Below are 24,156 nucleotides of genomic sequence, written 5' to 3' on the forward strand. Positions count from 1 at the left end.
CATGCCGGAGACAGGTGGAACACTACTGAAGCATTTTGAATTTAGATTAACTGTGTGAGCTATGATAAATGATCCAACCTTTCTGAGTCTGTTTTCTCAGGTGCACAACAGATCCTTAAGCACTCAGTAATGTTGAGCTACCAACCCAGCTACCATTAACAGTTACAAGGGGATTTAAGCTAAGCTTTCTCTAGGTACCAGCACACCAGAAATTTCTCTTTACTCAAGAGGAAAGCCATCTATAGAAAAAGGGCTCCTGGGGAGGTGTGGGTCTTTTTCAAATGAAAGTATGCTCTGTGAAAGAACAGTCTCAAATGTAAATAGTCCTGGATGGTAACCTAAGGGGTCAGTGTCTGCCTTCAGGCACCTGGCTTTTACTTAATGCTTATGTTAATCACCACAGAACACTTTCGATATGCGAGGTACTTTCAGATACATTATTTTGTTTGTTAAGTCACAACAAGCCTGTGACTTAAGTATCCTTTTTCATTAAATCTTTCAGAAATGAAAAAAACTAGGGGCCAGAGAAATCAGGTAACTTACCTGAGGTCATATAGCTAGAAAATTATAGAGCTGGGATTCAAACTCAGTCAGTCTGATCCAAATCCACATAAACAGCAGTCATTACAGGGGTCTCTTCAGGAGTGAATGTGGCCCGGAACCCCCCCGTGAGGCCTTGTAGTGACTGTGAAGAGGCGGGGGAAGGGAACGCAGCACCCCTCAGACCTCACTCACGCACCCGGCGCAAAAGGAGTCTTGTCTTCTAAGGAAATGACTTAGACATCCATCAGCTGGTCAGGCGAGGCAGAAGCAGTCATTACCTGTCAACGTCCAGCCGAGCCTGGTGTCTGCCTGGGACTGGTTCCAGGGCCGAGGATGCCAAAATTCATGGCCCTTCAAGTCCCTTAGGTAAAACGGCACAGTGTTTGTGTAAAACCTACACGACATCCTCCCGGATACGTTAAATCATCTCTAGGGCACCTGTAACACAGAATACAAGGCACATGCTATATAAACAGCTGTCTTCACACTGTGAATCTAAGTTTGGCATTTTGGAACTTTCTGAAATTTTTTCTGAACATTTTCGATCCGCAGTTGGTTGAATTGTGAATGCAGAAACCACGGATGTGGAGGGCAGCTGTATGTAACTTCACGAAACGGTCCCCAGCTTAAAAGAAGGAAGTGAAACAGATAAACTCCTCTGCCCACAGATACAAGAGGTCCTGCTTCCCCAGATGGCCTCCACAGGGGGTGGGCTCCGTGAGGCCCGTGCTTTGTCACGAGAAGGGAAACGTCACCAGACACGTATCTGCAGAGCTTCGCTAGCGTTCTGTGAAGAGGGAGACTGACGTGGCACCAGCTGTCAATGCTTCTGCTTTAATAAGAAAACCACCTTTGGAACAAAATCAGACCCACACCGGGACGGACAGGACGCCCTAGACACAGCGGGGGCTGCCCTGGTGTGGGATCATTAGGGAGCAGCTCTCCAACCTGCTGAGTCAATGCGCAGGAAGTATTTTCAGTTCTCAGCTTGTCCTGAGATGCTGCAAGCCTCTTGCCAAGTTGACTTATGCAGCATCTGTGGAAACTGTTTAAGAATGCCACATTCCCTGTGGAGAGAGCAACAGAGCGCTGCGAACTCTTATCTGCATAAATGTGTCCAAAAGTGAAAAAAACTATTTAGTCATAGAGTCCAATATTCTGTTAACAAGGAAAAGGGAGGACCTCCTCTGGCTGCACCAGCACCGTATTCCCTGGGCAACCGGGTTCCCTTCTTCCTGCTTCTCCCGACAGTCCCGAGCTGGGCACCGTCTGGCCTGGGAGTCAAGGCCCCCCTGTGGACTTCCCTGCCCAGGTGCTTGACTTCTGCGTCCAGACCTCCTGCCGAGGCTGTGCTCTTAGCTCCTTTTGCTCACTGGGCTGCTAACCACCTGCCTGACTTGGGGCCTTCCTGTCTCCTAACGCGCTCCTTTGGGCTTTCTCGTCACCTTGGTTGCTATCTGCTTGCCTGGTTTCTGGCGCACTGTGAATCTTGCCTGCCTTGGCTTCCGGGTCACTGATTTAATGTTTGTCCTTTGATTCTGTGTACTTCTGTTTTCTCATGCTTGCTGGCCACTGCCTAGCAGACATCCACTTCCAGCTTTCCTTACCTATTCGATTTTTTTTAACCTGTTTTTGCACAGCGCTACCATTATTCCCAGTCCTAGAGCTGACATTTTTAGAGCATAAGGTGAAGCAATCAAGAGGAAATACATTTTTGGAAAGAGGAAATACAAGATTAGGGTGGAGGGTTGTTTAGCTTTCTTTAGATCTGAATCTCAGGAAGGCAATAATAGAGACTACAAAGTTCAAAAGATCTGAATTCCAATAGAAAGGTATTCATTGTTAATAACATAGGTAATAAAATAATAATTATCTAAAAATAATTTAAAATAAGAACCCACATAGGTTATTGATTTTTTTTCAGATCATTGATCCTTAATACTATTTTTCATATCAAGAAAATGTTATTCCTTTGAACTATATGCTTTTAGCTTATTACAAAATTTTGAATCTGTGAATCTAGATTTTTTTTAAATGGGTAAAGTTGAATTGTGTTATTTTCATAGGGACACATTGGCTCCTTTTGAAAGATTTACTTCTGGCTTGTAGGAATTTATGAGCATTAATCTTAAGTTACATATATAGCAAGCCATTCCTTGCCAACAGTATATTTTTCTTTTAAAGAAATATATAACTCACTCTTGTCCCTTCAAAAATGTATAAATTATGTGCCTCTAGAATTGTTCAGTTGGAATCAGAAAAACAAATCCAGTTATTTTTGTATTTTTCAGGCCAGTATAAACTTTGTTTTATTTTAAAGTGAATAGAGCCAAACAGCAGAAATATGTAGGGAGTCCAGCTGTGATAAAATTCTGGCTGTGCAGCCTCACAGCACGACCTGGGGCAAATTACTCAATGTTCTTCACCTGGGAAAGATTTTTAACTAATTCTACCTCCGCAGTGTACGGCCTGGGGTCAAATCATCCTTGCCACTGATTTCATCTTGGTAAGATTCTAAACTTTACCTCTCTCCATGTGTCCCGGTTCTAACAGGTAGACCTTTGCCTTGGCCCCTATTGCAAAATTTATTTTCCAGCTGCCTGCCCAGCAATGTTGATCAGCTTTAGATTTAGGGCCCTGCCTTTGCCCAGACGGTGGTTACAGACCTTGACAATCTTTAGACAGACCTTCCAGGAACCACTTCCAACCTGCTGGTCAGAATTCCAGAGTACTATCTCCCCCTGATTTCTGCCTGATTTTCTGTCAATTTGACTCAGTGTTCAACTGCTGCTTTGGGCCACTCATTGACAGGTGCTTTCGTGAAGTATCGCCTGATATGTTGAAATAGTTTGAATACCTGTTGGCATGTCAGTATTCCCAAATTCTAATTCCATCCCAGGGGGTATGTTTACGATGGGTTCTCTTCCCCTCTTTGGTATTGAAGGCCCGTAACCAGCCTACTTCCAAGATGCCAGATATGTGATTCTGTATTGTGTGATCCTATAGCATTAAGAAATTGTTGATTTATGTTCATTACAATCTGTTTAATAAGACAAAGACTTGGGTGACATAGTTCAAAATGATCTCCATTAATGTAGCAATGGTCAAAAGTTTTATGAGTTGTTGTTTAAAGGGACTAGTTTTGTTTACTAACAAAATTAATTTCTGTGGAAAAGTTCATTCCCCTAAAATGGGTTTTTATGTGAAGTTTTGTTGAAGATGCTGACTCTCCATGAATTTGTTCAATAACAAATTTCACAAGAATGGCTGTAAACAAATCTATTCATTCAGTTATACCTTAGAGTTGAAAAAAACCCCTATTTTAATTGTTTCTTTTCATTCAAAAAATGTACTCTTACATGGCATTCCAGCATGGCATTTTAGACGTCGCTGGGTGTGTGAGGCTTACTCTGTGCTAGGCTTTATGTTAACGTACCCCTCATTTATAACATATAACCTGATTTAACACTCGCACAGGTTGATTAACCTGTTACTAAAGCTGAAACAAGCGTAGAGATTTTAAGTAACTTGCCTGAGGTCACATAGGTAGAAAGTGGCAGAACCAGACAAATAGTCTGTGTTTAGGTGGTTCCTAGTCATTGCCTGAAAAAGGGAAGAAGAAACAAAAAGAAAGAGAAAGAAGGAAAGAAAGAAAGAAAGAAAGAAAGAAAGAAAGAAAGAAAGAAAGAAAGAAAGAAAGAAAGAAAGAGAGAGAGAAAGAAAGAAAGAAAGAAAGAGAGAGAGAGAGAGAGAAAGAAAGAAAGAAAGAAAGAAAGAAAGAAAGAAAGAAAGAAAAGAGAAAGAAAAAGAGAAAGAGAAAGAGAAAGAGAAAGAGAAAGAAAGAGAAAGAGAAAGAGAAAGGAAGAAAGAAAGAAGGGAAAGCGAGAAAGGAAGGAAGGAAGGAAGGAACCTCAGGAAAAGATAAGGAGCGTGCTCTGCAAGAAGCTTGGAACCCTTAGGACATTTTCTAAATTGGTTGGTTATAACTGGATTTTACCTGGAGTAATCAGCAAGGAAGCAGCTAGATCCTCTAAGATCTCTGCTACCATCTGAGAGAATAGGCTGTTTCCTGGATTGGGATGGTTACTCTTGTGTTTACAAGAGTTGGGAAATATTTAGAGCTGGCCTTCAGAAGGAAGGAGACACGACAAATCACCCAATGAACGGTGCTCTAGCAGTGCTACCAAGTCATCTCTTGCTGTATTATGTCTCTACGCAATCTTCCCCTGTGGCGGAGAGCATGGCATATCTCAAAAACCGAATGAAGAGGGTAATCAAATCACCCCGTGGAACGCTGTTGGAATCCCATGGTATTAACAGTCTGTCTGTATGGAACCCTGAGACTAGTGCAAGAGGCTGAAAGTATCCTCAGTCTCAGGACAAGTCCATATCCTGCTGAAGACCATAACCCACCTCCCTTCAATGACTCCCATGTGACAGGTTTTATATGATCATTTCTGACACACTTGCTATAGTCATTGTGAATTCTCAGTATGTCTTTGATTTTAATATTTTCATTAGATGAAATTTCAGTTTCCAGAATTTTAGTGTTTTGCTTCCAGTCAGACAAAATTTCAGCACCAAATTGTTGTAGGCTGTTCCTTTTCTTGAAGAACTATGCCAAAAAAATGTCTTAGTAAATGTACTGATAAGAACATGGAATGGAATAAATGACTGTTTCACATTTTAAATGTTGCTTTCAAGTTAAAGTCATCTTTAAAACCAGGAAGATACTTTTTATCTTCCTGGCAGCCTGGTTTATTCATTCTCTCAATATGCCAGATACTGTGCTAGGTACTAGAGACATAACAATGAATTAGAATTTGCCCTCAAATTCTAATTATTCCCTTTTTTCTTTCCTGAAACATTCTGTATTAAAACCAGATACACAAAATACCTGCCAGACTTCATACTAAGTTTCTGTGTTCCATTCTCTTTTTTTGTGTATTTGTTTTGCAGAGGAGTAATTAGGTTTGTTTGTTTGTTTGAATGGTGGTGCTGGGAATTGAACCCAGGGCCTGCTGCATGCTAAGCATGTGCTCTACCCCTGAGCCAGACCTGCTCTCTATGTGTCCCATACTCAATATCATATTACAACATTTTGGACATAAAAGATTCATAATACTTGGTGGTGTTAGTGGAAGGTTAGAGAACCACTGGATTTTTTTTATTCCAATATCCAATTTGCCTTTTCACAGAAGATAAAAGCGAGCTCTGTCTCTCATTTTAGTCTCTGCTCTCATGACTAAAACACAGTAGACTTCGTTTTTCCTGGAGCACAATCCCAGCCACCACCGTGCCTTACCAACACCCTGTACGATCAGGTGGGTGCAGGCTAAACTGAAAATGAATCATTCGTCTCCTCCGTTCTCTGGGGAACTTCTGATGAAACATGGGTTCTTTTTTAATTGAATTATTAATCCAGAGCCTAATCTCCCTTCTGTTGTCTTCACTAGTTCCTTTCTTGCTTCCGATTTTGAAGCCTCAAAGAATCTCCTGATTGAGTCTCCTGTCCCAAATCCCTCACTGTGAGCTTAACTCTAGGTCATAAAGTCAAATGCTTACAGGGACCAGACTAGAAAAATAAGTAAGTGCTGGGGGCTGGGGCAGGAGAGTCAGGGAGTGAGGGGGACTGGGAAACGCAGAGCCCGGACCCTGCAGAGATGACGAGGCCACAGGGCCGGGTCACCGCTGCTGACTGAACAAAAGCCTGGGCTAGCTGATTGGCTGATTTTCAAGAGTCTGAAATCTAGATCTCTAGGCAAAGTGCCCCAATCTGTCAGTGTTGGACCAAGCAAAACACGTCTGCCCAGGGTCACCATTTACAACCTCTGCTCTCATTGGTGTTGAAGTCAAAGAACTAAAAGCACCCAGGTTTCTGAAATGGCCTTGAAGAACGTGAGCTGAGTTCTGTGATCCAAGCCAACCATCCAGGGAAAAGACAAAGGAAGCGTTCTCATCAGGAGGGCAATTTGGTATTGGTCTAGTTAGTATATTTCCATGAATACTAAATAGTAGACTGTCATTCTGCAATTTAAAAAATTTAATAATCTCTTTTATGTAAGAAAAGGGGGATGAAATATATATTCCACTTTAAAAATACATTCGATTTTGTTTTTATTTCTATAAAAAAACACCAGCACCAGAAGAATACGTTCATAATTAATAAAAAGGAATGTCCGTGTGAACAGGGACAAGGCAGAAAGGCAAGAGTGTGGGGATGAGACTTTTTAATATATATTTTTATTTAGGTTTTATTTTTGAACCGGGTGGGGATATTACATCCAAAAATAAAAATAAATTTTAAAATAAAAGTTAAAAGTCATTAAAATGTCAATTTATTTTTATTGCAGAGAAGTATGGTAGGCTGAAAAATAGATTAGAATGCATAAACATATGTAACAAGATAAAATGCTAAAAGGGAGGTGGAACTATAAAACTTCAAGAAGAAGAAAAGGGCATAATGTTGCGTGTCTGATGGCTAAAGAAATAACTTTTCATTTACTCTTTAAATGGGTGATACTATTTAAATGGTATTAAATTGTGATGGTATTTATATTCCACTGCACATACTTAAGAGTGGTATGACTATTTTATTTTTAAATGCCAATATTTACAACTCATGCTGGAAATGACTTCCTTTACAGTTGTTTAACGTTATGAGAAAAATGTTTGGATGGCAGTACAAAAATGAGGAACTGAGGATATATGTATTTTTCAAAATTCTTTTGGGAATATGTAAACAAAAACGTTCAAGCGCACGGATCGTGATTTTCCTGTATTTGACACCACTGGAGCTGCTCCTTCTTCTCTGGAAGGTCAAAGTTACAGGCGGACCAGGAGGCCACGAATTAGCATCTCTGAACATAGCCACCTGGGTTAGCTACACAGCCGCTGGCTTTGGGTTAGCTAGCTTTTACTTAGAAAAACAGAAACACTGACGTTCCTTAAGAGTGGGTGCTAGGTAGACAGGTAAGTTCAGATGTCTGTAAGGGAGGTCCAGTGCATGACATGGAGAATCCTCAGGACCACGGCACCGAGTGCGAAGGAGAGCCTGGTCAGCAGGCCGAGGGCTTCCCCCCAACGCCTGCCGCAGGCCACCTGCTTGGATCTGCCCTGGGACTCACACAGGTGGGCTCAGAGCCCAAAGTACAAGTCCAGGAGTACGAGGGCTCGTCAAACCCACCTACAGTGGGGTTCCCAGCATGGGGGGGCTGCTCCATCGTGATGACAAGAGAAGCTACCCAAGTGTGGAATGAGGATGGTCTAAACGAACTTTCCCGTCAAATAAGAGCATGCTAACTACGTTTACTCTTGTTTGACTCAAAATGGAAAACTGAAGAATCAGTTCTTCTCATTTGGTTGAAACTGTCCTTGCCGTCCCTGGTTACCCCCCATACCACAAGAACTCCTGGACCCCCGGGTCACCCTTCACCTCCCACCCACTAACCACTCAAGGCTCCTCACATCACCTACTGTGACCCACTTTCCCACCACGCCCCAATTTCTGACACTCCTCCACTGTGTCCTCGGGAATTCACAGCCCGTCTTCAGCAAAATCCTTCGTATCCTCAACCTCTTTCTGAATGTTTCCTCCACTCCCTTGTTCTAAAACAAACATGGCTCAGCTCCTGTGGCAGCTGTCCCTGTGGGCTTCCCAGAGCCCTGTACCACTGGACTTGGCGGTGGCAGGGGGTCCTCTTGTCTCTTCATCGTTTCTCTCACGCTACCCTTCTGACCTCCTCTCTAGTTCCTCCCCCCACCAGGATTTGTTCTTTTAACTCATGTCCTCTGATACATCCCTCTCCTCATTGCGGTAGCCACCTACTCACTCACAGATCACTCTGCCTTGCTTCTCAAGGACTTCAGCTTTTGGCTCCTGGCATCCTGTCCAGCACCTCTCTTGTCCTAAATCTTGTTCTTTGCAATATGTACGTAGATAATCCTCATGATACACTCTCTTTGACCCTCTTCCAACACTGTATTCCACACCCCTCAGCCATTCACTGCCATTGTCAGATTCCACCCTAAACCTCATCACTTCTCCATAACCTTAATTTCATGCATCCCAGTCTAATTGCCACGTTGTTGTGGTCACTCTGCAGAAGAGAGAGACTAAATTCTATTTTGGATGTCGAGACTGATGATGCTACGTGTGTATCAACTTTTTCAGAGGATGAAAAGTTTATTATTCACATAAAGAGGCTTTTTGGGGAGGGCAGGGCAGGCTCCAAGCTGGTAGGAATATGGCTTGAGGGAGCAGAGAAAGGAGTCTGTCTTAGTGCTTGACAGTGGTTGCGGGGTGGTTGCAGGGTGAAGGGTCCTTCACATGGGCTGGGTCTTGTATGGTCTGAACTTCCCACTGGCACCAAAGGAGCAAACACCTGGGCTTTCTTGTTGGTTTTCCCAGATGTGGGGCACAGGGAAGACAGTAGTAGTGGGGCTGTCATCAAGTGTCAAAAATGAAGCCAGAACCTTCATCATACACTTATCTTTTCAGACCATTCCTTCTTGTCCTCTGACTCCTACAGTCCCTCAGCCCCACAAGGATGTAAAATTAACTGATTCTTCCACCTTTTCTCTGTCCTTAATCTCTCCAAATCTTCTCTTCCAGCATCTTAAACTCCGCGGTGAATCACAATCACTCCCTTACTTACATGCTTAGCTTCCTTGCTCCTCTCTCCTTGCTCTTATTTTCCTGGTAATACCTGATTACATAGAATTCTAAGCCTGGCAGTCAATTATTGCAGGAGGGGAAAAACGTAATCACATGACTTATCCCACGTAAATTCATGACCATGAACTCAAGTGGGCCCTTAGTGATGCTCAGCAAGCACATGCTTTTTTTCCCTATTCGTCTTTCCATTCTGCTAGATGTCTGTTTCACACCTTTGCTTCTCTCCTCAACCTCCATTGCTCTTCCAAATCTCCTCTCCCCCGTGACCTTACTTCCTATGTCTCTGAGAAAACGGAAACAATCAGAAGAGAACTTCCACGTTCCCAGCGCCACTCCCACCCACCCGCCTGCCAGTTTCCACACAGGAGCGGTCTGTGCTCCTGTTTGCGCGCTAGATTCCACACCCGCTTTCCCTCTCAAGGACACTGCTCAGTAACTCTCTCTTCTTGCTCCTACCTAAATTTTTCCTTGTCTTCCAGATCATTGTCATCAAAAACAAATGTTTCTCCCGATGTTTTTGTCAACCTACTTCACTCCCCTCCCTCCCTCCCTCCCTTCCTTCCTTCCTTCCTTCTCCACTTTCATTACCAGTTACTTTCCCATTTTTGGACTCCCCATTGCAGGAGAACTTCTCAAAAGAATTACCTATAATATTAGCCATCTCCAATTCCTCTCCTCCCATTTTTCCCTTAAACCCACTCCAATCAAGTTTCTCCCCCTTTTGCTTCACTGCAATATGACCACTGGCATCCACGGTACTAAGTCCAGGAGTCAGTCCTCAGTCCTCACTCACGTGCGGGCACTCACTCCTGCGTGATACGCTGCGCTCACGTGGCTTCCAGGCACCTCGCTCTTGTTCACTCACTCCGCTGGCTGGCCGCTCCTTCTCAGTCTCCCCTGCTGGGTCACCCGCTCTGCTGCCCGGAAGTCACCAAGTTTCATCCTTGGGTCTCTTCTATTTATACTCAGTTCCTTGGTGATCTGGTCCAGTCTTACGGCTTTAAATATCATTTACACGTGGGTGTCTCTCACGTATGTCTTCGTTCTTACCCCCAGACTCGTATATACAACTGCCAACTCAAGGTCTCCACTGCGATTTCTAACAGGTGTCTCAGAGGTAACAACGTCCCACATGGAATTCCTGATCTTTCTCCCCCAAACCACTCTACCTATAGTCTTCCTCATCTCTACTGGTTTTTCTTTTTTTTAAATCCCCTGTCAGCTTTATTACTCTAATTGATTTTATTTATTACATGTATTAGTTATTGCCTGTCGCCCCCAGCCCCAAAATGTAATATCCACAAGGTCTGGGATTTTGTGTTTTGTTCAGGTATGCAGCCCAATCAAGTAGAAAGATGTGTGGGTGCCAATTAATAGTTATTTATTGAATGAAAGGATGAATTAAACGAGTAGCGTCCGCTCTTATCTTACTCAAATTGAAAATCAATGAAAAATGGATTCATTGGCCAGGAATAAACTATCACCCAGTTTAAACCCCATGTCTGTGCTTGGGTCGGGGGAGGGGCGGACAGGAAAGCATCTCCTCAGAAACTGAAAGCACTAGAACAAAGCTTAGGTAAGAACCACAGCGAGTGGCGGTTTGCTTCTGGGGAACCGTCTTGTCAGAGCAACAGGCCCGAATGAGTTCTAAACGGCCACCTAAAGTTTGTTGGCATCACGTCAAAAAGTGGTGTGTGGGGTGAGAAGAAGCGAAAGCGCACCTTCCTGCTTCACAAGCCACCAGGACCAAGGGCTGTGCTCCCACGAGGCCGGCTCTCTTTTTCCCTTATTTGGCCCTCACTGTCAAAAGAAAGACGCCACACCCCGCGTTCTGTGGTCTTAACCGAAGCAGTGCCACGTCCCAGGTCTCCTGTCTACAGAACTGTATTTAATTCAGTAATATTTTTCTTTTTTCTTTTGAATCAGGGTTCCTGGGTGGGGCCAAGAAAACTCTGAAGCTGTTGCAAAACAATACAAACCAAAAAGGTCATACTTTTAAAAAGCACTTGAGCAAAAAAAAAAAAAAGTTTAAGGCCTTTGGGGGCGAGCCAGGTTTGGGGAGCACGCTGAGTCGGGCAGAGAGGAGCCCCGCCCGCGTCGGCTCAGGGGATGCGCGGGGCCGCAACTCCGGCTGCGGCCGACGCCCCCTCCCGCGGACGCACCGGCCGCCGCGCGCGAGCAAAAGCCGGTCCCCGGGAGGGAGCCCCAAGCTCACACTGAATTTCCAAGCAGCCCGCCCAGACACGTCCCGGCTGTAGGAGCGGAGTCCAAGGGGAGCGTCAGACCTGCCGGGCGGGGTGGCGGGACGCGCGGCGGGGGCGCGAGGAGCCGGGGGCCGGCAGCGCGGTGCGCGCGGCCTGAGCGCCGGGCCCCGGGGCCCCGCCCCGCCCGGCCCGCGCCTGCCCGCGCCGAGCGAGCGAGCGACACCCCGCGCCCGTGGCGCCCCCTCCCTCCTCCTCCGCTCGCCTCCCCTTTAAGCGCAAGGCGCAGCTGGATTTGTGTCGGCCGAGGCGAGGCGCGACTCCCCTTTATGGCGGAGTCGGCGGCAGCGGCTCTGACAGCCGCGGCGGCGGGGCGCGCGGGGCGGGAGGCCGGGCCTCGGGCCGCCGTCACCGCCGCGGAGCGCGGGGGGAGCGCGGCGCGGGCGCGGGCGCGGGGGCGGGCGCGGGGGCGGGCCGGCCCGGCGCGGGGGGCGGGGAGCCGGGCGGCCGGCGCGCGGGTCCGCCTCTGACTGCGGCGCGGCGGGGCGATGTGCGATCACCATGGCGAGGAGTCTCTGTCCGGGGGCCCGGCTGAGGAAGCCCTGCTGCCTCCAGGTAGGCCGGCGGCGAGCCCGCCACGCGCGCGGTCCTGCCGCGCGGGGCCCCCGGCCCCGGGCCCCGCTGCCCGCGCCCCCCCACCCCGCCGGCCGGCACCTGGCGGCGCGCCCCCCGCCCCCGCGCCCCCCGCGCCCCGAGAGCCCGCGCCGCGACCCGGCTGCGACCCGGCAGCCTGGCGTGTGGGGCTCGGCGCTCTGGGCTCGGGACGTGCCGCCGCCTTCTCCCGGGTCGGGCGCTTCTCCCCCCTCCCCGGTGGGCCCCGCGGGCCAGCTGCTCCCGACTCTGTCCTGGGTCTTCAGTCGCTGGTGGGAAAGGTGGCGTGTCACCCCTCCATATTTTAGAAAATTAAGGCAGTTTGTCGTCTGAGCGCTTCCCCACAGCCCCGAGAAGCGGCGTGTGCCTCGTGCCGAACCCCTTGGCTCGGTCTTTCAAACACCACACCGTGATTTAAATGGGAGGTGGGGCTCGGCAGCCGGGCGAGGCGGACGGGGGTCTGCATTTTAACAGGAGGGAGGTAGTGTCTGGTGCCAGTCTCACACAGCCCAGCAGTGCAAACGTAATTCTCAGTCATGTCATGTGTACTGTTCGCGTGCTAATTTTTCAAGATTTCCCGTTCCACCCTCTGTTCCGCTGCCAGCCTGTCTTCTAACCCCACTGCTGCCTTCATGTACTGTTGGTCACCAGGGGGACCTAGTGGACACCGTAAGAAGCTGAGCGCAAATGCATCACCCCAGTGGAAAAACAACTACAAATCAATGCCTCGCGTGGGCCAGCAGTGTTGTCTGCATGCAGAGGACAGTATTCCTTTACCGCTTACATTAAAAGGCCTAAAGGTGTTGATAGGTTATTTGGGATGGGATGAATTCCATAAATTGCTCAGCTGGGGCTTTTATAAATTATTTTGAAAGTTGAGAAGACACCATCTCAGGGCAAGTAAATCTTACATTTTTGTTTGGAAATTGCATGTGTGAATCATTACCCTGCAGCATGGACTGCAGATTGGAAGCATGACTTGACAGCCCGTGATGTGAAGAGTATAGGGGTGAAAACTGAGCGCTGAGCCTTTGCGTGGCTCAGCCGGCGGTTCTGTGCCTGGAGTAGCGGTAGAGCAACCCAGCCTCTACTTCAACCCAAGCCAAACGGCTCTTCGTCGCCCTTTATGTGAGGAAGGAAAAATCTCCCCAGACTCTGTCCTCAAAATAAGTTTATTGAGATGGTTAATATCTTTTTTTTTCACTAAAACTGTCTATTTTTACTTTTTTAGGTTTTTGTGACAGATTTTATTTTAGGCTTTGTTTCATTTGGTTCTCAATGTTCTCCAGAGCTGTGGTGGTGACATTTTGGGGCACCATCGCACAAAAGCTTACAGACTGGTCGAGTTAAGATTAGTTTTACAAATAGTTCTGCTTCTATTAATGGCAAATATTTGGTCTTTCTACCTTGCAGAATGTGCACATCATTGTCTATTACAAAATTAAGGTAAACTCAGATTTTAAGCATTTCAAAAGGACTTGGGTGCATAGTGATATTTTAGTAGGTCACTTCTATATAAAATATTAAGTAGAAACTTTACTGATTATAGTATTACATTTGAGATAAATAAATTTTAGAACATGGGAACCCGGAGGACTGGTGTTTTAAACATTGTCTTGGTGTTCATATTTATCCTCTTTATGAATTTTCTTGTTAGTTTTCCCTCTCCATACTGTTTCAGTTTAACCAGTTTGAAAAAGAAAGGCCTTCAAATCACGCGAGTGTCATGCCTTCTTCTGTTCTCGGTGGAATGAGCCTACATGCCTCACCTTATGTTTTTAATACTTCTACTACTGTGCTTCAGCCTTGAAATTGTTTTGGGTGAAGTCAAAATAAGGTACTTTCAGCTGAGACTGTTACACAGCTATTCAGTTTCTCAGCCACTGAAAGTTGAATTAATATATATAGGACCCCTACTTTTTAATTTTTATTGTTTGCTTTTTCTTGAGGGTTAAGTCATATCCCTTTGGCAATAGCATGAGGCCTGAGGACAGAGCTGAGTTTTGTTCATTTGTGCATCTGGTTCATTATGACCTTGAAAAATTCCAGACTCTTTGGTTCCACAGTTTCCATATCATAAAGTAGAGATTGTAGTTCTTAGCTGAGTAATCACATGAATGTAGTGAGGATTAGCTAGATGGAAGTAAATCTCTTTTGTGACACCTTTACTGAATTTTTAGTAGAAAAGCATGTGAACTTAAGGGGTCACTACATATAGGTAAATATATTAAATTCCTCAACCAAAGGCTCATGGCTTTCTCCCACCTCCTTTTTCACTTGAGCATTTATTGGCCTGGGTGCATGATATGCCTTACTTTCTTCACTCCATCATTTTTTCGTTGGTTGCCTCTAACTTGCTGGAAACTCTGTGAGGTGTTAGAGATCCTGCAGGGGCTGAGCAAACACCTTCGTGGTCCTCATGGAGTTTAACCTCTAGTCAGGGAGACAAACGTTAATCGGAGAGTCTTAGAAACAAATTGTGACGAGAGTATGTGCTATGAAGGAAAAGCAAAGGGACAAAAGGCCGCCTGAGAGCAGGGGGACGGGTTCTCTCTCTCTTTTTAGAAGTATTTGACTGTGGGAAGTGTTATACATACATAAAACAGAAAAAAGAAACTGCAGTGAACTCTCGTGTACCTGTCACCTGCTGCCGACAATTATCTGTATTTTGTTTCTTCTCCCCTCCCCGTATCTTCCTTCCAGCTGATCTCAGATATCACATCATTTCATCCAGATAACACAGTGTGCATTCCTAACAGATAAGGGTATCTTTAGACATAACTGTAACACCCTTATCACTAATAACAATTCCTTGTTTTTTCCCCACCCTCCTCCTAGGTATGCATTACCCTGAGAGGACTAAATTCAATTTGCCAGGAGGTGGGTTTACTGTGACTTGAGAGGGTCTCTTGGTAAAAACAAAACAAAAAACTCTCCCCTTACCAGCTTGTTCCTACTGGAAATTCTTTGGAGGGCAACTAATTCTGATTTCAGGTTTGGGGAGAATGTCTTAGAAGATGTCTGGTTTGAGGAACATTTTTGTGTAAATGTAGTATTTTAATTTAAAATGAGGCTGTAATTAATCAACAGGTATAAAAGGTCTTGTTGTTTGGGGGTAGGGGAGGGGCTAAAGAGCACAGAAGGGATTGGATTTCAAAGGTGGGGGAGGAGATGAAGGGCCCAGGAAGAAGAGGGGGAGGTTGCAGAGACCAGCTTTGTGAACTTGCAGTTGTGCTGTTTGTCTTCAGCTGTGTAAGCCAAAAAGCAGTTACACCTGAGGTGTTCAGGCCTTAGGGCTTGCAAGTTCCTCTTCTACTACAATTTACACGGGGAAAAACTTTAAGCAATTGGCTTAATTATAAAGGATCTTCATTCCCAGTGTTTTCTTTACTCCAAATATCACTATGGTAATTGATAATGCTTCTAGACAACTGTAGTATTAAGCAATTAATATGTTTTCAGATATAATATGGTTTAAGCAGGCATTTATGGACTAATATGGGGACCTAGTTAGTGTTTATAAAGCAAAAGAGATTCTATTGCTTGTGAAGTAAAGGACTGATGTGGTACATCCATGTGGTAGAATATTATTTGGGAATAAGGAGGGATGAAGACCTGATACATGCTATAACATGGATGAACCTTGAAAACATTAGCTGTATGAAAGAAGTCAGTTACAAAAGATCACATATTCTGTGGTTCCATTTAAATGAAGTGTCCAGAATAGGCGAATCTATAAAGACAGAAAATACATTAGTTGTTGCCTAGGGCTGGAAGGGTTGGGGGGAAATGGGTATGAGGTTTCTTTTTGGGGTAACAGAAATGTTCTAAAGTTGATACTATTCACAACTCCGTGAATATACTAAGAGCCACTGAGCTGTATACTTTAAATGAATAAAGTGTATGGTTTGTGAATTATGTCTCAGTAAATCTGTTAGAAAAAAAAAAGGAAACTGAGTTTATCCCCTTGATGTGGTCCTTCTCTCTGCCTCTTGTCGATTCCACCAGTGCCAGCTGTTTGGTGCAGGGGTACTTACTTCATCCAGAGGACCGGTCAGGCACGCTTGCTTGCCTGTGCGTCCTCTCTGTGAGCCGGGAGGGCTTGTGACCTGCCTGAAGTAGGCAGAAATAGATCGCCAACAAGCACTGCGCCCCGGCAAGGCCTCGCTCCCAGAGCACGCTACCCCACGGCTCTGTCTTCCCCAGCCGTTGTGCTGAGACATCACCTGGGAAGTGGTGCTTCCCGGGCTGCCTGAATGTTGTGGCACATTGAGTGGAGCCGAATCCTGTCCCTGTGATCAGAATCTGTGGGTATGTGAAGCAGTTTGGACCATTTTTAGGCAGTTTTTCTTCCACACACCATTATGATGATACTCCTTGTGGCCTGCTGGGTGTGGTGACCCAGAATGACACCTGTGTTTGTTTTTAGCAGTATGTTGTCTACAAATTAGGATCTACTTTGTTTAGGGTTTACTCATAGCCTGAGTGGGACTGATGACACAGCAGCCCTGTAATTCACTGGTTTTAGTTTATAATACCTTCTTCCTTCTCACTGTCATTAAGTCCTGGAAGAATGAAAGTTAAGACAATTTAAGTTAATTCTGTATACTTAGATTATACACATTTTCCACCCCAGTCATTCTGCCTGCATGACCTGTTGCATATAAAAAGCTGACGCAAGTCGAATGGAATTCGAAGCCTGAGACACGTGGATGCATCTGTGGGTTTTCAAGTCCTTCAAGTTGCAAAAGTTTTACATTTCTTGAAGCGTCCCCTTAGAACTGACTACCTCAGCAGTTTCAACTGTGTGCTCAGAAGGGCCGTCACGGGCAGTGGGTGATTGCGGTGCTGGCGGAGGTTCAGCCTTTCTGGTACCTGGCTCTTCGCCTTGTGTTAGAACTGCTTGTCAGTCGTGACTGCTGTGGATGGTCTGGCTCTTCGTGACTTCACGTGGGTATCTTGTGGGGTTTAGTGCCGGGTAGAGCTGCTGAGACAGATTAGCTGGTGACAGTGACAATGCTGACAAATACTGTGGTAAGAATAATATGGCTTCTTGCTCATTTTCAGCTTCCAGGATTTTTGTAAATCTAAGGCTAATTAGAGCAGGTGGTTGTTTCCTGTTCCCCAAAGAGAGAAGGACCACAGGCGGTGTGGTTCCCATCAGCCCGGTCATGCCTGCTGCTCAGGGCCAAACTTTTGCCTTTGCCTGAAAGTAAATCTCCAGAGCTTAGCTTCCTGAGACTGGTGACTGTATATGGGGAGCCTGTGTATCCCACAGTGTCTTAGATTCAAGCACAGAATTATTATTTTATTATTTTTATTATTTTTATTATTATTATTGGTTTTGGAGGGGGAAGTCATTAGGTTTATTTACTTATTTTGCTAATGATTTTAATTTTATTTATTTATTTATTTATTTATTTATTTAATAATCATCTTTTTTTAGGTGTGATCATGGTGTTATGGCTAATTTTTTTCTTTTCTATTATGGCCAAAAACATAGTGTAAAATTTACCATTTTAACCATTTTTAAGTATGCAGTACAGTGGTGTTAATATATGTACATTGTTGGCAACAGATGGGTAGAGCTTTTTCATCTTGCAAAACTGAAACTCTGTACCTATCAAATAACAACTTCTCATTTTCCCCTCCCCAGCAGCCTGCTAACCACATTCTACTTTCTGTTTCTGTGTTTGACTTCTTTGGAAAACTCATGTAAGTAGAGTCATGCACAATCATTGTGACTGGCTTATTTCACTTATGTCCTCAAGATTCCTGCGTCTTGTAGTGTGTGACAGGATGTCTTGCGTTTCAAAGGTTTAATAATGTCCCACTGTGTGTGTGCACCACCTTTTCTTTATCCAGTCATTAGTTGCTGGACGTGTAGGTTGCTTCCGCCCCTTGGCTTTTGTGAAGAGCGCTGCAGTGAACAGGGAAGTACTAACATCTCTCTGAGATCCTCCTGGCAGTTATTTTGTATCTATTCCTAGAAATGGGGTTGCTGCATCATAGGGTAATTCTGTTTTAAATCTTTGTCTGAGGAACCCCTGTACTGTTTTCCCTAGTGGCTGTACCATTTTACATTCCCACCAGCAACACACAAGGACTCCGGGTTTTCCACATCCTCATCAGCACTTGGGGCTTTCTGTGTTGCTGTTGAACGGCCATCCTGATGGGTGTGAGGTGACACCTCCCTGTGGTTTGAATTTGCATCTCCCTGATGATTAGCCATGTTGAGCATCTTTTCGTGTGCCTGCTGGCCGTTTGTGTGTTTTCTTTGGAAAGAACCTTCTTGATTTATTGTTTCAGAATGTTGTTTATTCAACAGAGTTAATTGGTTACTGTAAGCAGAATTTCCCTTTCTTTCCTAAGAACAGAATGTCATGTTTGAGGATGTTCTTGCAACAGAGATTTATAGCACGCTAACCACCCTCCGCATTAGCCTACGACATCGTTTCACACATACCCAGTGTCAGTCACAGACTCATAGTTTTACACCATGACCCCTCCCATTGCTTGAAAATTAGAACTTATTTATTTTAAATTTAAAATACTGATCGACATGCCAGCCTTTGTACCCTTGATTGATTCCTGGACTGAAAAAAAAGCAATAAAGGGTTTTTTTGAGGTAATGGGGAGATTTGAAAATGGGCCGCACATTGGGGAGTACTGTATCAGCGGTAAGTTGTGTCATATGGGGGGATGTTCTTATTTTTTAGAAGATATGAAGTGAAGTATTTAGAGTGAAAAAGTCATAATGTTTGTAATTTACTTTTAAATAGCTCAGGAATAAAAATATATATGCAAAGAGCAGGGTTTCTCAATGTAAGCACTGTTGGGCTGGGGAATTCCTCGCTCTGCAGGGCTCTGTGTTGCAGGACATTTAGTAGCGTCCCAGGCCTCTGCCCACCCCCAGTAGTGACAATCAGAAATGTCTCCAGACGTTGCCAGATGTCCCCTGGGAGGCAAGTTGTTCCCAGTTGAGAACCATTGATACCGAGAAGGAGAGCGACGGAGGGGGAGAGATACTTAAAAACGTTTAGAAAGGGAGACGAAACAAATAAATGTAGGACAGTGTCAGTAGTTGATGAACGTAAGTGTAAGTGTAAAGGTATGCTTTTCACTGTTCTTCTGAATTTTCTGTAGATTTAAACATTTTCAAAATAAAAGTTTGGATGAAAATAAATTAGACTGGACTTCATAATAACTGAATCTGTCCGATGTTACATTAAAGGTTAAGAAAATGGGATTTGATAGAGCGTGTTTGAGGTCAGTGATTAAAGAAAGCGTGTTAGTTTTCCAGTGGTCCTGTAACAAATTGCCACAAATTTAGCAGCTTAAAACAGCACCCATTTATCTGTACCCTTATCTCGCATTCCTGCAGGTTAGAAGCCCCAGCACGGTGTGACCCATCTGGTTCTCTGCTCCAGGTTTCACAAGGTTGAACATCAAGGCACCCCTGGGGCTGAGCTTCTTTCTGGACTCTGGGAATGAATTGACTTCCAGGCTCTTTCAGGTGGTTTTCAGAGCCCAGTTCTGTAGTAGGATCGAGGACTCCATTCCTTGCTGGGCTTGTTCTCAGTGTCCAGAGGCCGCCTGCACGCCTTGGTTCTCGCTCCCTTTCTCCCGCCTCAAAGCCAGAAGCAGGGGGTGGGGTCCGTCGCATGCTTCCCGTCTCTCTGATGGCTTCCTCCGCCCTTTTCCATCTTTCTCTGCCTCACCTCTGACTCCTTCCTCTTCTGCTTTGAAGGGTTCGCCTGGTTACACTGGGTCCACCTGCATAAGCCAGGGTAACGCTTCTACTTCAAAGTCAGCCGGTTAGTGACCTTAGTCCCCCCTGCAGAGTCTCTTCACAGCAGACTCCAGGTGAGTGTTGGACTAAACAACCAGCGGGCGGGCATCTTGGGGGAGACCTTTAGCATTCTGTCTGCCGCAGAAAGAGCGCAACTGAATTCTGACAGTTTAAGAAAATCAATCATTTCCTAACATAGTTTGACTTTTCCCCCCATTACTGTTAGGCTGAAAGACGTTGCTGTGGAAGAGATTTTATGAGAGAGTTATGACGTTTATCATTTCAGCCATTACTGTGAGAGGAATCACGCATATTTATTTTGTAAAGGAAAGAAAATACAAATAGCCACCGAGCAGCCTCATGTGGAGACACTTGTGAGCAGGCACCATTCTTTCTGTCTTGTTTTGTTTTAGGGTTTTTCATTGAAGTACAGTTGATGTGCAGTGCGTTAGTTTCCGGTGTACAGCATAGTGGTTCACTTGTACGTACGTATATTTGTTTTCATTTTTCTTTTAGCTTATTACAAAATAGTAAATATAGTTCCCTGTGTTGTACAGTAAGACCTTGTTGTTTAACCAGTAAATGCTAGTCTTAAATCTTTTGAATGCTTATACGAACTAAAGTACGGGTGGAAAAGCACCTCTTCATGAATCTAAGGTTCTTTAAAATGTAGCCAGTTTCTTTCTGTTTATTGCTATCATTAACGTTGTTGTTCCTCACCCGTTAAAGAAGACAACTGTGGTTTTGTTTTCATGCGCCAACTTACAAGGTTTTCAGTCACACCTGATCCAGTAGAACTAAACGTGCCCCAGGGCAGGCAGGGCCTGTTTGTCACCTTGGCCTTGGCCTTTGTCCTGAGCATATGGGACTCAGGATGTGCAAAATGATGCAATATAGTACACATAGTTTTACACATATTCAGAGATACCCTGTAATCACTCCAAGATACTGACCTCGAATAGCTCCCACTAAGCGCACACTCCTGTCTCTTTCACAGTCTTACTCTTAACTGTTACCACTACTGGCGTCGTATCATCTTCATCGTTGTCATCATCACTGAGGCTCTGCCACTCCAGTCTGTCAGCCCCTCTGGCTTCCCTGTTCAGTCAGGCTCCCGTGATCTTTGCTCTTCTTTGCTCACCACCACGTCTTCTCTGACCTTCCTTCATTCTTGCCCTGATACCCACACGCTTCCCTTCCGTCTCATCTTCCTTTGCCCCCTGCTTCCCTCAGGACTCCAGCCTTCTCTCCTTCTCATTTTACGCTGTCTCCTTGGGTAATTGCATCTCTTCACATGGCTCCCGCTAGAGCCCACGTAACTCACGGGTCTCAACTCCGTGTCGCCAGCCCCAGCCTCCCTGCCCCCAGCTCCAGACTTGCATTTCTAGCTGCTTGTTTGACGTCCGCCTGCAGACAGCGCTTCACATCCAACACGCCAAGGCTGAAGCCCCGCCCGTTTGCTTCCTTTCCTGTCATTTCGTGACACTCTTCAGGTACTTAAGAGGTAAATTCACCCAAGTCCTTCTAGACTCTCCCTCTTTCTTTCTTTCTTTTCTTTTAAACTGAGGTATAGTCGATCCACAATATTGTGCTAGTGTCTGGTGTACAGCACAGTGGTTCAGCTAGACCTGTGTGTGCCCTTTTTCATTACGGGCTATTACAAGATACTGAATATAGTTCCCTGTGCTCTACAGTAGGACTTTGTTGCTCATCTGTTTTATATACAGTGGTTAGAGTCTCCGTCTTCCTTTGCCCGCAGCAGGTCTGCTAGTGCATCTTCCAAGTAACTTTGGACGGCATCATCTCTTTTTTGAAAAAAAATATGGTGTTAACCAACTATGGTCACCGTCTTTGACATTAGATCCTCAGACCTTATTCATCTTAGAGCTATAAGGTTGTACCCTTTACCAGCCTCTCTCTACTTCCCTACCTCCCAGCCTCTGGTACCCGTCTTTCTACTCTCTGTTTCTATGAGTTTGACTTTAGAAATTTTTTTTAGATTCCCCATATAAATGATACTTTGCTGTATTTGTCTTTCTGTGTCTGGCTTATTTCACTTAGCTATTACCCTCAAGATCCGTCTATTTTGTCACAAATGGCAGAATTTCTTTCTATCTCATGGCTGAGCAATATTCCATTGCATATGCATGTCATGTTTTCTTTATCCATTCATCCTTTGACGGACACTTTGGACACAGGTTGTTCCCACGTCTTGGCTGTTGTGAATAAGGCTGCGGTGAACGTGGGAGTGCAGCCCTGTCTTTGAGATCCTGCTTTCATTTTCTTTGCTGTATATGCAGAAGTAGGAATGCCGTTTCATACGGTGTTCTATTCTTTAATTTTTTGCCTGACCTCCATACTGTTTTCCATAGTGGCTGCACCAGCAGTGCACAGGGGTTCCTTTTTCTCCACACCCTTGCCAGCATAGTTGTCTCTTTTTTTGATGTTATTCTATCTAGCAGGTGTGAGGTGGCATCTCATTGTGATTGTGATTTACATTTCCCTGATGATCAGCGATAGTGAGCACCTTTCCCTGTACCTCTTGGCCATTTGCCTCCTGCTGGTGCCATGACTCTCTCCTTTTGTCTCATGAGTCCCACTGTAACAGCTTCCAGAATGGCCCTCCTGCCTCATTTACCCCTCTCAGATCCATCCTCCAAACTGCTTCCAAACTATCTTCCCTGAAGTGCACATCTGATCACATCTCCCTCCTTCCCAGTCGGATCCTTCAGTGGCTTCCCACTTCCTTCGGTAGAGTTCTGAGCACGGCCCTTCGTTTCTGGTCCCTCCCTGTCTTGCCCTTTCATTCCTGCCACTAACATCTCATGCACCGTTTGCTCTGCCAGCCCGGAAGAGCTCCCAGGTTCCCAGCATGCCACGCCCTCTCTCACACGTCAGCCTGTCTGCCTCACCGCTCCCTCCGTGTCCTAGACTGCTCTTCCCTCATTTCCCTGCATCGCTCTTCACCTGGCTCATTCTCAGTCTTCCATTTGTCCTTTAGGTTTCACTCAGGAAGTGACCTTTTGGCAGTTCCTCTGTAACACCCTGCATGGTGTGGCCCAGCCTGTGGGGGACATGGTACCCGGCACACACTTCTCTTGCAGCATGTATGACGTTGCATTGTCATCAGCGGTTTTCATATCTTTGTTCTGCCTCAGACTGTGATCTCCCCAACAGCTGAGACGTCAGGAGGAGATGCTCAGTAAGTTTTTGTTGAATGAGTGAATCAGCATAAACATGGACATAGGGTTTTACAGAGCTGATTAGATTAACTGCTTACAGGAAAGGAGACGTGCATACAGTGAGACAGTATAGACGAGCTTGTGATGCAGTCAGAACCCCCCTTCCAGCTCTACTCTCAGAAGGCAGCCGCTTTGAACCACTTATCTTTTTGAATATCCTGGTGGCTACCCCTCTGACTTCTGCAGCTGTGTATCTAAAAGGAACTGCACACATCCTGGGAGGTGCGTAAGATGCTGAATTTGAGTCCTGGGAGAAATTATTTGAAATTGTATATATTCTTATATACTTTTTATATTTTAAAATGTTTTTGTCAAAATAGATGGTGATTTTCTGATTTTGATTTATTGTTATGATAAGCATCCTACCCCATAAAATCTATTCAAAATTATTCTTGTATGCTTTTAATTTCTATTTTTGTGTGAGTCACAATATATATGTAATAGATTATTATAGTCATAAGTTTATGTAGAATATTAAAAAGTAAATATATGAATGTTAAGCCTTTGCACTTTAAAGTATTTTCCTGAGAGAGCTGTGTGATAACAAAGATTTGGGGCCGCTATTGTCAATGATAGACTTTACCTCTGTTCTCAGCTTACCAGCTTTCGGTGATGTCCGTTGACTTCCCACTTTTAAAAATGAGTATTTGGCTTTCTTGCTCTACAGTCATCTCATTCTTTTCCAGTATTTGATTATTAATTTTACTTCATCTGTTGCTGAACTTAGTGACTGCAGATGATGCCAGCTCTCTCTCACATCATCCGCTGTTGCAGTATGTCTGCTCCTCCCTTTTTAAGAAGGGGAATTGGAACATGCACTCGTTTTGTGTCTGTTTTTCCCACTTTCTGTCAGTGACACTTTCACATTGTCAAGATTGATTTACATTTCGCCATATTACTACAACAAATCTCCACATAGGTTGAATCTAAAAGATGGAAACTGTGACTAGTATTGTGTTATCATGACTTGTTAATTCTTCCATAAAGGAAAACCCCCTTATAAACTTGAGGCCCTCTATCTGCAGCGTGAAGTTATTTTCTGCTTGTCAG

At 44.9% G+C, this 24,156-nt stretch overlaps 1 protein-coding gene across 4 annotated transcripts in view; it reads left to right on the plus strand.

Annotated features, from left to right (window-relative positions):
- Positions 1-24,156, plus strand: part of DIPK1A (divergent protein kinase domain 1A) — a 173,533-nt gene that overhangs the window by 68,536 nt on the left and 80,841 nt on the right. The window contains exon 1 of one of the 4 annotated variants that reach the window (XM_072968214.1): positions 10,318-10,337. The exons of 1 other annotated variant lie outside the window; for it this stretch is intronic. Coding sequence is in view for 2 of the 3 variants with exons in the window: in XM_072968215.1 (XP_072824316.1) it covers positions 11,983-12,036 (54 nt within the window). In the remaining variant the exon portion in view is untranslated. Of the gene's footprint in view, positions 1-10,317; positions 10,338-11,891; positions 12,037-24,156 lie in introns of those variants that run through there. 2 more of the 4 variants (XM_072968215.1, XM_072968212.1) reach the window with 2 other exon arrangements.

This window comes from Vicugna pacos, chromosome 9 (genome assembly GCF_048564905.1).
Source record: "Vicugna pacos chromosome 9, VicPac4, whole genome shotgun sequence".
NCBI lineage: Eukaryota > Metazoa > Chordata > Mammalia > Artiodactyla > Camelidae > Vicugna > Vicugna pacos.